Source organism: Hippocampus zosterae, chromosome 5, assembly GCF_025434085.1.
Source record: "Hippocampus zosterae strain Florida chromosome 5, ASM2543408v3, whole genome shotgun sequence".
Lineage (NCBI taxonomy): Eukaryota > Metazoa > Chordata > Actinopteri > Syngnathiformes > Syngnathidae > Hippocampus > Hippocampus zosterae.
Window position 1 is genome coordinate 5652980 of NC_067455.1, and position 13224 is coordinate 5666203.

General features: G+C 48.2%; 3 protein-coding genes across 3 annotated transcripts; 1 reads left to right on the plus strand and 2 right to left on the minus strand.

The window, feature by feature from the left end:
* The first annotated feature begins 851 nt into the window (after positions 1-851).
* On the plus strand, positions 852-4027 carry zgc:153896 (uncharacterized protein LOC569930 homolog). Its single transcript, XM_052066825.1, has 5 exons — positions 852-1172; positions 1746-1891; positions 2250-2873; positions 3335-3563; positions 3645-4027. The coding sequence occupies exons 1-5, from the start codon at positions 899-901 to the stop codon at positions 3719-3721; spliced, it is 1350 nt and encodes a 449-aa protein (XP_051922785.1). The 5' UTR covers positions 852-898; the 3' UTR covers positions 3722-4027.
* On the minus strand, positions 3909-6305 carry tmem242 (transmembrane protein 242). Its single transcript, XM_052066836.1, has 5 exons — positions 6252-6305; positions 5328-5454; positions 5028-5128; positions 4540-4677; positions 3909-4462 (listed from the first exon to the last, which is right to left on the minus strand). The coding sequence occupies exons 1-5, from the start codon at positions 6288-6290 to the stop codon at positions 4352-4354; spliced, it is 516 nt and encodes a 171-aa protein (XP_051922796.1). The 5' UTR covers positions 6291-6305; the 3' UTR covers positions 3909-4351.
* A 784-nt stretch (positions 6306-7089) lies between these two features.
* Positions 7090-12939, minus strand: syt11a (synaptotagmin XIa). Its single transcript, XM_052066824.1, has 4 exons — positions 12617-12939; positions 10727-11643; positions 9707-9827; positions 7090-9147 (listed from the first exon to the last, which is right to left on the minus strand). Exons 1-4 carry the CDS (start codon positions 12648-12650, stop codon positions 8837-8839), a joined length of 1383 nt encoding a protein of 460 aa, XP_051922784.1. The 5' UTR covers positions 12651-12939; the 3' UTR covers positions 7090-8836.
* Positions 12940-13224: the final 285 nt, after the last annotated feature.

Below are 13224 nucleotides of genomic sequence, written 5' to 3' on the forward strand. Positions count from 1 at the left end.
AATAAAAAAATAATGATACTGTCAATGCATTAATAAATAACACACGTCCAACAATAATTTGTACTATATAAATAAAACAACATCATTTAATTTAAATATAAATAAAACAAAATAATGTGATATCTATTTTCTCCATCCATATTTTTCAGCAAAAGACTAAATCCAAATGAAAGAAAGTTGAAATTTCTTGAATAACAATATTTCTGTGTTTAGTTTTTTAAAAATAATTTTGTAATTTGAAATGAAACTGAAATTAAAGACAAGCATCTTCATTGGTATGTCATATTTATGTTGATGAAAGGTAATGCTAACCATTACAAAATGAAACGTGCCGCACGTGGGTGGAATTGAAATGGACTGAAATGAAGTTTAAGTGGGGAGACACAAGGACCTTGAGCCAGCTTCAAGGCTAATAGTTCTGATGTCATCACCTGGATTGCTCCCAAGTAGGTGTGCAATAAAAAGAGTGCAGTCATTTATTCCTTTTGGCAACCTTGCCATTCTAATCAGCTATTCTGATAACACGACTGGCCAACACATCAGCCTTTCCAATGCGTGAATGCACCTTTGGCCACAGGCGCCCTGATATGGACTGGCGACCAATCACTCTCTCCTGTCACGTGTCTGAATTCCACCTGTAGTATGTGCCCTGACATCTGCTGGCAGCCTGTCCATTGTTTGTCCAGATGTACCCTGACATCTACTGGCGACCAGTCCCTAGTGTGCTTCACATGCTGTGATGGTAGTGTATGTAAATGTCAATCAAAGTGCATCGCTGGTCCAAGGTCTGGTTGAAGACATCAGCAGATGTCAATCAGACTTTCAATCATTAACAAACCCTCCCCTCGTCCTCGCCACCGCCCGTTCAGTCGCCACTTTTGCTCACAACTGCAACATCATGGCGACTGTCAGGCTGCAACCCATACCCCTGATTCTCCTCGCCATCTTGTCAGCTTGGGTCGCCGCAAAGCCATCCGGAAGCCCAAGCGGGAGCGATGTAGGGAGCAAGAAGCGCCTCCTGCTCATCTCCTTCGATGGCTTCCGTTGGGACTACGACCAGGACGTGGACACACCCAACCTGGACCGGCTGGCGTGGGACGGTGTCAAGGCCAAGTACATCACACCTCCGATGCTCACCATGACCTCGCCGTCGCACTTCACTACCATCACAGGTTCCTGGACACACTCCAGCTAAATCCTGTCCTGCCGTTTGTCCTTTCATGTCCTGTAATATTATGTCCTGTCCTGTCCTGTCCTGTCCTGTCATATCTTGGCCTGTCCTGTTGTATCAGGTCATATCATGTCCTGTCCTATGGTGTCAAACCATGTCCTTTCCTATTACATCACACCCTGTGGTGTCACCCAGTTCTCAGTCCTCTCACCTGTCTTGCCACGTTACACCGTCCTGTCCTGTCGCATCGCGTCTTACCATGTCCTGTGCTTTTACACCGTTCCCTGTCTGGTCATGTCCCCTTCCCGTCTTGTCATCAAACTGTGTCGTGTTGCGATCTGAGTTATTATTTCCTGTCATGTAATATGGTGTCATGTTCCATCGTGTTTTGTCGTGGTGCCGTTTAAGTCTTTTTGAGCTGAGCTTGGTAACGTGTGAAATTCACCCATCTGAACGGCTTGTCGAAAAAGTATGACATCAAGCTCGCCGTGCCTCTTCCAAATATTCTACGTACCCTCCGCCATTTTCCTCATTTCATGCTGCTCATACAGTTGTCCTTCTTGTTCTTACTCAGGTCGCTGGGTGGAGGACCACGAGGTGGTCCACAACATGATGTTCAACACAAAGACCAATCTGAAGGTTCCCCACAAGTTGACTCTCAAGCGCTCCGAGTGGTGGGACAATGGCGTTCTGCCACTTTGGATCACAGCGCAGAACCAGGTGACAGTTGTCAAGCTCAGATTTATAGGTCAATCGATGACCCGTGTTAGTTTTTGTCCCAAGTGATAAATAGCATGACTGTGGATCAGTTGGTAGAGCAGTTCATCCAATGACTGAAGGGTCAGCAGTTTGAAACCTGGCTCAGAATGTCCCCTGTCAAAATGTCTTTAGGCAAGACGCAGAACCGCAAGTAGTCTCCAAATCGGCAATGTTGATCTTCTCAAATGTTTAACCTGGTTTGACTCATTCACTCCCAAAGAGGTTTTTAAACATCTTTTCAGACTTGGTCTAGAATTGGCTGGTACTGAATGAGTTAAAGACTAAATAAATAAATGCAAGTTTCCTCCCCATGTTTCAGGGTCTGAAGACGGCGTCTTTCCACTACCCAGGAGGTGGCGCCAACTACAGCGGCCAAGCGGTGAACCGGGCCATCGTGGAGGAGTCAGGCCTCCCCGATGACAACGAGACAGAGTGGCGGCAAAACATTGACACCGTTCTGAGCTGGTTCTCCGAGGAAGACTTTGACCTCGTCACCCTGTACTATGGAGAGCCCGACAACGTGGGCCACATGCGGGGCCCCGACCACCCGGACCGGAAGGCCATCATCCGGCAGATCGATCGCACGCTGGGTTACCTGCGGGACGGCATCACCCGCCACAGGTTGAACTCCACCCTCAACGTCATCATCACATCCGACCACGGAATGACCACCGTCAAGAAGCGCCCTCTGGTGGACGAGATTGTGCTCAACAAGTACCTGAATCTGCTCAAATTGGCCAGTTTCGAAATTTTAGACTACGGAGGCTTCGGGATCCTGACGCCGCGGCCAGGAAAGGAGCAAGAAGTACTGGAGGCGCTGGCTAAGGCCCCGAACTTGACCGTCTACAGGAAGGAGGACATGCCTGAGAGTTTCCACCTCGGACGGAGCCGACGCATGCCACCTGTCGTCGTCATTGCGGACCTCGGCTTCAACCTCAACTCAGTCAGTGTGCTAACACTCATGCTTAATATGTTTGCTTTGGGGGTCCGTGTGCTTCTTGAAGCTTTCGGCATTGTGATGTCATTTTCAATTGACACCAAATGGCAAAATGGCTGCCCTCCCGTCATGGATAAAAATGGCTGGATTTTGCTAATTAATTCATATTCCACAAAAGCAATATTAATCAAAATAGCATATTTAGACTTACGGGGGTGATAGAACATACAGTATTGTAAAGACAGGTTTTAGCTTGACCTCCTCTTTAACGTAGTTGACTACTTTCGCGTCATTATGCTAATGTGGAGCTGCTAATGTAGCTAACTACTCGAAAGCCATCACACACAAGGACCCATATCTTACCGCAACGTCAACACGCTAACATAGGTAGACGCTTCCCCATGACAACGCTAATGTTACAAATAAGGGCGCAGGCGTTAAAATATTTTTTTTGGGGGGGCCACCAGAGATTCATCGTGTACGTTAATAAAGGCGACCACGGCTTCCACAACGGTGAGATGGACATGAAGATGATCTTCAGGGCCTTCGGACCCGATTTCAAGAAGAACTTCCTATCCGAGCCCTTTGACAGCATTCATATCTATCCGCTCATGTGCCGACTGCTCGACATCCGAGCGGAGCCCAACAACGGATCCCTGGAGCACATCGCCGACATGCTGATCGCCACCCATGACGGTAAGGACCTGGAACCCACACCGAGAATAGGATGGCATGCGAGCACTTCATGAAAACGATCTTGAGTTTTGTTTCCTCCAGGAGGATCTCGGATGAGCCCGATGTCGCCAATGATGTTGACCTTCATCTTCGTCTTCATTTCCACGCCGATGCTTTAGCGTGACAAATCTCCGGGATCTCACCTGCAAGATCTCATCTGCAGAAACACAATGATGCCCCTTTCCCATGAAGATCCTTAACACCATGTCTAGATTCGGTTTCTACAAAAGAGCCTTGATGATATCATCTTAACAATCATACAAGTTCCATTGGTAAATGTTATGAAATACGATTTGCGAGCGCTACGATTATTCATTATTATTTATTTGGTTTTAATGTCTGCACATTTGCACTTTGAGATGCAACAGTTGTGTTTTGTGCTGTAAATAAAATGTATGCAATAAATATGTACACTTCACATTCAATCTATAAAGAGTGGATCACGACATGATTGACTTTTTTCTTCTTCTTAGTGGCCATCAACGTTCGTGGTTTCCGAAAGTTAATAGCCACTCTGTATTTTCGCTAGCTACAACTTTGTTGTTGGATGCTGAGGTTTATGCGCACGCAACATCGACATTCCATTAAAACACGTCGAAGCAGTTCCTTTCGGTTCAGGTGAGTGGCGCAGCGATATTGCAGATGGCTAACGCCAACAGAAAACGTTCCCACAGTCGTTGCAGGCGCCACAAAGTCGACGATCAGTCGGATGCTTTCCGTCACGCGCCGACTAGCATCATTCCGTCCGGTCACTTGGACTTGAAAAGCGAGTCGAGGTCGTGCGAGGCGCTCCCTGGCCCCACTTCAGACTTAGGGATTGACGGGAACAATGACGCCATCTTCTGTCTAAAGTCAGACAGCTGAAAGAAAAAGAAAGGTTCAGGTGTCACTTTCCCTCCCTGGTGGCGAATTTCTAACGAGGCGGATGGAGACATACACTGTGGACGCCGAGCAGCTTCCACACCCCGAAACTGAGTAGGCCCACACCGCAGCACGCGTACACCGAGCCGCGGCCCAGAGCTCGCAGGGCCAGTGCTGCACCGCTCTCAGGGAGCGCCGTCGTCGCTGTAACACCCTGTCGGGGGAAACGGATACGAATCATGACTTCATTACACATGACAGCTTTGAATGGTTTCAACAGGAGGGATTTCTACTGGTCCAAGCATTTCCTGCCACTGAGGAATATTTTTGTCAAGTCTATTTTTCCAAGTCAGCATGGAAGAGAGTCTCACCCAGCTTTTCTTTCAAATTCTGTTTTGTCAACCACTATAATACTGTAGAGAGGCCAGCAGATGGATGCCTTGCATCGCTTTGGATTCAGTATTCAATAATCATTGTCATGTAGTGTTGTAATTATCAACTGAGAAGAAGGTGTGTGATTTCGCTTCAAACAGGAAGTGTAAGCTGGCAACAGGAAGAGATCACCTTGTTGAAGCAGGCCGGATTGTTCTTCTTGGCCAAAGCCAAAGTGGATCCAAAGCCTGCAATCAGGCCCAGTGACGACACAGCCGCCAGGAAAACGGCACCTGTGCACCAGAAGCAAAAAAATTCTCACACCTTCGCGTCCTTTCAGACAACAAGATCCCTTTAAATACAATGCCCTCAAAAGTGTGGGGTGTGCGCGTACACGCGACAGTGTGCTGACATTCGCCCAAAAACACGTTAACAACCAGCAGCGAAATGTCAAACGTGGAGCCAATTTTTGGCAAACGTTTAAATGCTCACCATGAATTAGTTTCAGTCTGTCGTCGTCCGCGTTTGGAGACACTTGGACGAGGAGCTTTTCATCCGCTGCGGACATGTCACGTTGGTCCGTCGGCATCATATGACCGGACAGAAACAACGCCCCGCTCTATGAAAACAAACGAGCATTTCTCTTTATCAAACCACTCAACAATCGCTATTTAAAAAAAAAATACCAAAGCAGACGATCATCAATACATACATCAACACATTAGAGAAGCAAGGGTGTTAAAACAAAAACATTTAATGAAGTGAAGAAATACAAATTTGAGTGCGTTTTCGTTTTCAGAGGTACATGTGGTAGGTACCATTGTCAATAAATAAAAAAGGTTTGAATTACTTAATTCGCATATGTGGATTTGAAATTTCGAAAAAATCTTGAGCAAATGAAAAACATCGACAAAATTTGGTTGAAGAAACAAACCAAAACATTTTCCTATGGCAACCAAGTGAATCGTTGCATAATTTCTGAGTGTCGGGGATGGTGGCCATCTTGAATTTTGTGAAAATGTCTGGACGTCCTGAATGATGAACCTGTATAAGCTTTTGGGGCTGCTCATACACTACGTTGTTCTTTACCACAACAAATAAATCATACAATGATGGCGTAGCCATCAAGAAGCAAGTTGATCCAGACAGATGATGTGAGTGAGGAAAAAGATTATGAATAATTTGAGAAGCAGCCTCACCGATCTGGCGCTCCATTGACATAATGTTGGCCACAGAAACTAGCTTTATTTCATCCGCAGGTCCATGATAACTTCTAATAAATAACACATTACAAATTATAAATGCAGTTAAAAATTCTTGTTAAACTTTGTATGCAGCGATGGCTGTTTGAAAGTGCTCAAATAAATACTGTTGACTTGACTTGACTTGACTTAAACACGATAAATGTATACTTACTGTACTTGTATGCCTCGGCAGCACGTCTGTCTCGCTCATTCAAAACTCAGAAGTGTTAGTACCTCATCTTCCAAAAAAAATGTTCCTAAACACAGCACAATTCGGGAATTTCTCCCCAAATGCTCTGAAGCCATTCAAAGTAGACTCTGAGATGGTGCACAAAACCAAAGCCACTGCAAAGAAAATGTCATTCGCTAGTAAATTAAGATCAGCAAAATGTTGCTTTTTTACTTAGGAGTTGTTCCTGCTCGATTATGAGTGCAGTGGGCATTGTTCTGGATATGTGAGACTTTTATTTCCTGAAAACCCAACTGAGTGTATATGTTATAATAAAGAATAACACACGGATGCACGGCCACCTTTCATTGAGGTGTTGTGTCACCCTGGCCACTGAAACATTTCTGCCTATCTCCTTGTGTCAGAAGGAAGATGAGCGGAGTGATGAAATGCAACCCGTGGCCGGTCACCAACGCATCACGGCTAAGGCAAGACGACGCAGGTTTGGCGATATAAAATCCAAATAAAAAAGGCAGACAAAAGAAGGCGTCGGACTAACTTGTTTTATTTGCACGTCAAGGGGGAGGTTAGCATCATTCAGGTTTACAGCAGGGGGCGCTCCAACGCGCTGAAAGCTTTCAGGATATCGGACAGCTAGAAGTGGAACATTGATACAAAATCCACGCGTCAAGTCCCTACGTTGATGTCTGCCGCAAATCGGGAGGAGCTTCAAGGCTCGGTCGGGAGCGGCCAACAAGACGGCTCGGATCGTTGATGGTGTCATGTTTGGAGCGTTCAGGGGAGCATCGGACAGACGCCGTGGGTGGTGTGCTTTTCGGGAGGGGCGGGGGGGACAGCGGCACCGGCTGGCACAATATTCATGGTGCAAATGAGAAGACTAGTGTTGGGAATCATTCACTCATGCCTAATTACTATCCATGCATTTTGATATCGTTGACCCGAGAGCTGAAACGATTCATCGAATCGCCTCAACTCACAACGACGGGATTTGGATTGGACGTCATTGTCAACCATATAACGCACTGTACAAAAATCTTGCTACAACGATAAGAGAGTATTGGACTCCTCATTTGGAAATGGCCAACTTAGGATATTGTGAATAGGGTGTCATTCTCAACACAGCCAGAGATTTCGAGCCGCTGATCAGCACAGACGCGAATGAACAAGGCCATTACAACGCACGCGGGGTTATGACATCATCATCAAAGAAATATGAACAGGAACGTTTTCGAAGCTTTTGGAGTCATGTCATGTTACCTTCGCTGAATGCCTTCAGGTGCCGCCCGGGTTAACCTTCAGCTCATGAACAGGTAAGCATGGACGTGATGTTAGCTTAGCATTGCGATTAGCGTCTCCGACTCGACTGCCAGCCTGGCTTGGGGACGACTCGTTAGTTGCGACACAAGCCACGAAAGAAAGCGTAAAGGAAGTCCTTCATGTTAGAAACAAGCACACGCATGAATTTATTTACACATTGGAACCTGCACGCGAGCAACCCCGACAGCACGGAAAGCCGTTTGGAGCCTTTATGCCGTATCGACCGTAAGGTCCAGCTACCAGTACGCTTGTTGTCCTCACGAATACGTGCGATTCTGCGCACTGGATTAGCGTGACAATTAGTAGTATTTTCGGATCCACGACACAATTTAAGTTGATATTCTATGTGTGACATATTTCCCAAACGGAGCTCATGAAAACACGATCTGGGAATCGGGGCCACCCTCAGAGTTAATCCTGTCATGCCTCTTTGGTGCACAAACTTCCAGGTTACACACGATGAATCAGAAGTCTGTACGGGAAAATTGAGGCACCTTCAAAGTCTGAAAGCCAGGCGCACTAAAAATGACCGGAGCGTGAATGGGAGAATACGGGCCATGTCACGCACACACGCCCGTGGGAAACTCAAGGAAAGACTGGGATATGTTGTATGTGCCTCTCCCAGTCTGAATGTTGCAGTATTGGAACAGAATGAAGCAGCTGACTGCGCCTGTTTTCATCCTTCTGCAGGTGCTGCCATTTTGGCGTTTTACCGCCCTCTGTCGGCGACTGAAATTCACATCTAGGCGGCAATGCGAGCGTCACGGCTCACTATTGACTGGGTCAATCACGTTGCGCATAAATTTCAAGGTTCAAGCACGTGCATGGACCTCGAGCTGGATTTTAAGTGCATGGGGAAAAAAATGCTCAAAAGGAATTTCCATGACACTCACCAGCAGGTGTCGGTAGTCGGCAGCAAAGCATGGTGGGAATTGTCCGGACTGTGATGGGGGCAGGCTGAAGGGAGCTTTTGGTGTCCTCTTCACAAAGACATGCAATTAACTGCATGATGACAACACCGAATTGTTTTCCTTTGTCAGAACATAAGCGCACGGCACACACACACACACACACACACACAAACACACACCCTTTCCTTCGTACAAGCATATTTTGTTGAGTGTGTGGCGATAACAGACAATGTTTACAAAGAGGATCCCAAGTGTGTGTGTGCGCGCGTGCGTGCGCGCACCCGTGCGCGCTGCACACCGGGCTCTGTACACTGGTCAGTCTAGGCGTGGGTCCGGCACTCAGTACTCGCTGAGAGTGTGCCACTTAGAGACCTGCCGGCGGGGTTTTTCGCAGACCTCCCGCCAGTGGGCGGCGCCAGAGGGCAGGGCGCCGTGTAAGCCCAGGAGCAGGCGGCCCAGGACTTCGTTCTTGGCGGTGCGGTCGAAGTCCACCACCAGGAACTCCACGGAGATCTCGGGCAGCAGCTCGGGCGGGATGTCGTAGATGAAGGACTCATTGAAGACGGGGTTGAGCGTGCACTTCTTCACGTGAGTCTTCTTTTTAGCGATGCGCTTGCGGCCGTAGAACACGTTGACCTTCACGTAGGGGTCTGCGGACAGACAGACGGAGGGAAGGAAAATGTCGTCACGCCGAAGCAATTCACGTCTTACTTGCGTGCAATCTTGATGTCGAGGAGATACAGTATGTTGGAGTCAATTGAGGAGCTCCATTCAGACAAAACTACTCATTTGGAGCATCTTCTGGTGTTTGGTGTGTGAATGAGGGCTATTTTTTTCACCATCATTTAGAAGACGATTTGACCAATTAGGTGATTTTTTTTCATTGGGATTTGGGTTTGTTCACAACACAACACTCTTCTTGACACTGTGTCCAATTTAGAATACTTTTACTTTTCGGGGACATGAAAACAGAGAAACTAATTTGAGTGCAGTTAAAAAAAAAATTTCCAAGTTAGCAAAATGTTTTTTTGATAATTGCCAATGAAAACAATACATTTCCTTCTGTACTTAAGTACGTTTCAGAGTGTGCAGTTTCGTACTTTTACTTCAGTAAAGGTGTGAAAGCCTTGTACTTGCAGTCCTTATTTCAGACAAGTATGTGTATTTGTACTTGAATGGAGCGCGAGGCATCCGGCCGGCCGGACTCACTTGCAGACAGGCCGGCGATGTCCATCTTGGGGAGGTGTCGAGCCTTGTGGACCACCACGCTCAGGCGATGGGACACTGGCTGGTAGGACAACGACGTCAGCAGCTCGCCGCGATTCTCGCACTGACAACACAACGCACAAAGAGTCACTTCCTGTTTCCGTCACGTCATCAGAATGTATGCATTACGCTTCATGAGTCGAATAGGTCAAATTTATCTGAAAAATAAATAAAACTGAGTGTAAAGTATAATTGGTGGTGTAACGTAGTGAGTTGGAGCTGCGCCTTTAAAGGGCGTGGCCTGCTGAGTGAGATTTCAGCAGATTAATGAAGCCTCAAGCACATGTTCGCCCCCTGGTGTCTGGTTGACGGCTGCTTGAGAAAGTGCTTGATTAGATTTGGAGCAGAGCCCACATTTTTTTTCCAAAGCAAATATCACCGGCGATCGGGTTCATTGAATCGAGGCAGCCAAAATCGTGATCACCATTTTGGTTCGATTAATTTTACATCCCGTTCCAGATGCACGATGTGTTCTTTTTTTGATTCAACGTTGCAAATTCTGCTTACAGTTGCCTTTACAAGATGAGCAAAAGAAAAGAAAATAAAGTTGATCAATAAAGTGTGAAATTCTTTTCTTAAGCAGACAACCTCACAGAAGTCTGCAGGATTCATTTTATACATTTACACATAATTAGTTGACAACTCAATTGATTTTGTTATGTTTCAAAATTTGCCCCCCCCCCCCCTACCCGCCACATCTCCCTTACATTTTAAGTGCAGTTGTTACATTCTGGTACACATCGAAATTGTCTGTCTTAACGGAATGTTAAACGCTTTGGAATGTTTGCTTGTTTACATCCTGCCTGATGTTGTCACTTGAACATATTTGAGTTGCAGTGACCAAAAATGGGCCTTGTCAGCGCAGTTCAATTAAGATGAACAAGAGCCCTTTAGTCTGTTGCGGATGAGTGTCGCCACGGCAACAGCCGGCGCAAACACCATGATGTCCGACGGCCGCCTCACCTGTGTGTTCCTCTTGGTGATTCTCTGGCTCAGGTGGACCCGGCCCGTGCTGGGGTCCACGCCCTTGAGTGGCACCAGAGCCTCACCGATGACATCGTCGCGGGCGAAGCGGTCAAAGCTGAGCACCAGGAAGTGCAGCGTCAGCTCGGGCAGTGAGCTGTAGGCCACGCCGTAGAAGGTGAAGGTCTCGTCGAAGAGCGGGTCCAGGGTCTTCCTCAGCACGCGGGTCTTGACACGGTGCTTCTTCTCAGGCAGGACGGTCATCTTGATGTAGGGGTCCGAGCTGCCGGCCTGCTCGTCCATGGCGGGCAGTCCCCGAGCCCCGACCACCGTGACCACCAGGGCCTTCTTGGGGAAGTTGTAGTCCACGGCGAGGCTGACGGTGCCCAGGCCGGCTTCAGCTTCTGGTTCTGAGGACGCGGGCGTGAAGGGCGACGCCGTCTTGCTGCTGCTCTGACTGCTGCCGGCCGAGCTACCGTCCAGACAGCAGTAGTCTGCGCGCACGGGAAGCGCGCGCTCCAGGCCATCGTGGGGTCCCAACCCAGCGGGCACCACTAAATGGCTCATCTGAAGCTGACCCGGGACATCCAGGACGTTGTTCTCGGCGTCCACCAGAACCATGCCCCTAGCCCCCGCCGCGCCACTGCCGTCCCGCTCGGCCCACCCAGCCCGCCTGGCGTTACGCACGATCCTCTTGCTGCTGCTGAGAGATTCTGGATAAATGCTGATCCCCTTCAGCATGTGGATGAACTTGAAGGGTGGGTCCTCGGTGTCGCAGTAGCGGTCGCTGTGCAGCTTGTAGCGTCCGGACGCGCGCAAATAACGGCGCTGGCAGAAGGACCAAAGCAGAAGTGCCACGATCACCACCGCCACCAGAACGCCCGCACCCAGGAAGCCCGCCAGGACGGGAGACATGGCTGCAGCACAAACAGGAAGTGAGATGATTCTTCATGAGAGAGACATGATGTGGAGAAGTAGGCTAGCGGAAAGGGTTGGGATTAGGTGGGGGCAGCGCTTCTGAAGCTTTGTGCATTCCTTGTCCTAATGTGACACTCGCACACACACGCACACACACACGATGCAAGCGCTTCCTTCATTCACAGTCAAAATGTATTCATAGCTTGCAAAGTGCTGAAAAGAACCGGCTCGCTGCCTAGCAGCGCATGCACGCGGGCGCGCACACACACACACACCCGGACACACGCACACACTCAGTGGCTATGTTGGGTGTGATTCCCTATTCAGTATAATGGACTGGTTAGCCCTCGTATCACGTTTGAGTTTTTTTTTTTAGGCAACACGTCTTCTGTCGAAAATTCTTAATTGATGATGTGGGGGTGCGGAATGGCTAAATAATTCCCAACACAAGCAGAACAAACCATCCAGTATAGCGAAAACAATTACGTCATTTCACGGAGCTACGGCCGCACTGAGACCACCGTGTACAGACATGACATCACCCCCGAGGCCCAAACATTTTACTGCGTAGAGACGGGAGCGTGTACGCTTAAAAGTAAAGAAATATGTTATATATGTATAATATATTTTACAACCTAATAGAGAAGGGTGGGGGGTAGACAAAATATGTTACCTTAAATTTTTTTAAAAATCGTCGTCCCCATAGGCGCTGTTGTGATGTCGACACAACATTTGGACGTTTAAGCCAACGACGAGAAGCTGTCAAATGTTGAAAAGAAGCACGATAGAGTCGAAATGGCGGTCGTTCGTCGACTGGGTGGCGCCCGCGGCAGGTGCGATTTAAACCGCAGCGAGCCTTGTGGGAATCCGAGCGGAAGCACGACAAGTGCTCAATCGCGCCGAACGTGTCAGGCTTGCCCACGGGAGGCGACGCCCGGCCGCCCGCTATCAGCTTGGCCTGGATTCACTCACCGTAGGAGGTTCGCAGCTCCGTCATGTCCGCCATTTTGTGACAGGGTGTGAAGCGCCCAGACTACTGACAAGAGCAAGGAAGGAAAGAAGGAGGGAAGGAAGGAGGGAAGGAAGAAGGAAGAGGAGGCAGGCGAAGCGCTCGTTATCCTTTACATTCGTGAGCAAAAAAGACAACGCTGTTCTGGTCGAGTCCGGTCTGGTCCGGTTGGGGCGTCTTCTTACGTAGTGTCCCGCCGCCTCTAGTGCTGATGCTGCTTGGAGTGGAAGGATGCAAAGGATGCAGCGAGTCTGCGCACTCCGGCCGCCGCCCGACCGAGATGCTCCACTGCGCACACGTCTCACTCGTACTCATTCCAAAAAGGTCCTAAGTGTGCATCACCAGAGAAGGAAAACGTGCTTGATTGAAGAAATAAAGCCTCCGTGAGATGAAAAATCAAATTTTCAAGTGTGTCGACCCGGCCAGGACTGTCACATCTGACTCCAAGGCAAGAGGCAAAGAGGAAATAAATAATTGTTTCACCCCCCCCCCCCAAAAAAAAACCTACAGGAAATCAGGCAAAAGATGAATGAGGCAATAAACACATGGTCACACATGCGGAATCCAAAGA

Bases quoted from the DNA above. Each gene is read 5' to 3' on its own strand.
- zgc:153896 (XM_052066825.1), top strand. From the start codon at position 899: ATGGCGACTGTCAGGCTGCAACCCATACCCCTGATTCTCCTCGCCATC. The intron at 1,173-1,745 runs GTTCCTGGACAC...GTTCTTACTCAG, and splicing joins GCACTTCACTACCATCACAG to GTCGCTGGGTGGAGGACCAC. The intron at 2,874-3,334 runs GTCAGTGTGCTA...GGGGGCCACCAG, and splicing joins TCGGCTTCAACCTCAACTCA to AGATTCATCGTGTACGTTAA.
- tmem242 (XM_052066836.1), bottom strand. From the start codon at position 6,290: ATGAGCGAGACAGACGTGCTGCCGAGGCATACAAGTACA. The intron at 4,678-5,027 runs GTGATCTCTTCC...TTCCCCCGACAG, and splicing joins ATCCGGCCTGCTTCAACAAG to GGTGTTACAGCGACGACGGC. The intron at 4,463-4,539 runs GTATGTCTCCAT...TTTTTCTTTCAG, and splicing joins AGCTGCTCGGCGTCCACAGT to CTGTCTGACTTTAGACAGAA.
- syt11a (XM_052066824.1), bottom strand. From the start codon at position 12,650: ATGGCGGACATGACGGAGCTGCGAACCTCCTACG. The intron at 11,644-12,616 runs GTGAGTGAATCC...TTTGTGCTGCAG, and splicing joins GGAGCTGCGAACCTCCTACG to CCATGTCTCCCGTCCTGGCG. The intron at 9,148-9,706 runs GTGAGTCCGGCC...GTCTGTCCGCAG, and splicing joins CATCGCCGGCCTGTCTGCAA to ACCCCTACGTGAAGGTCAAC.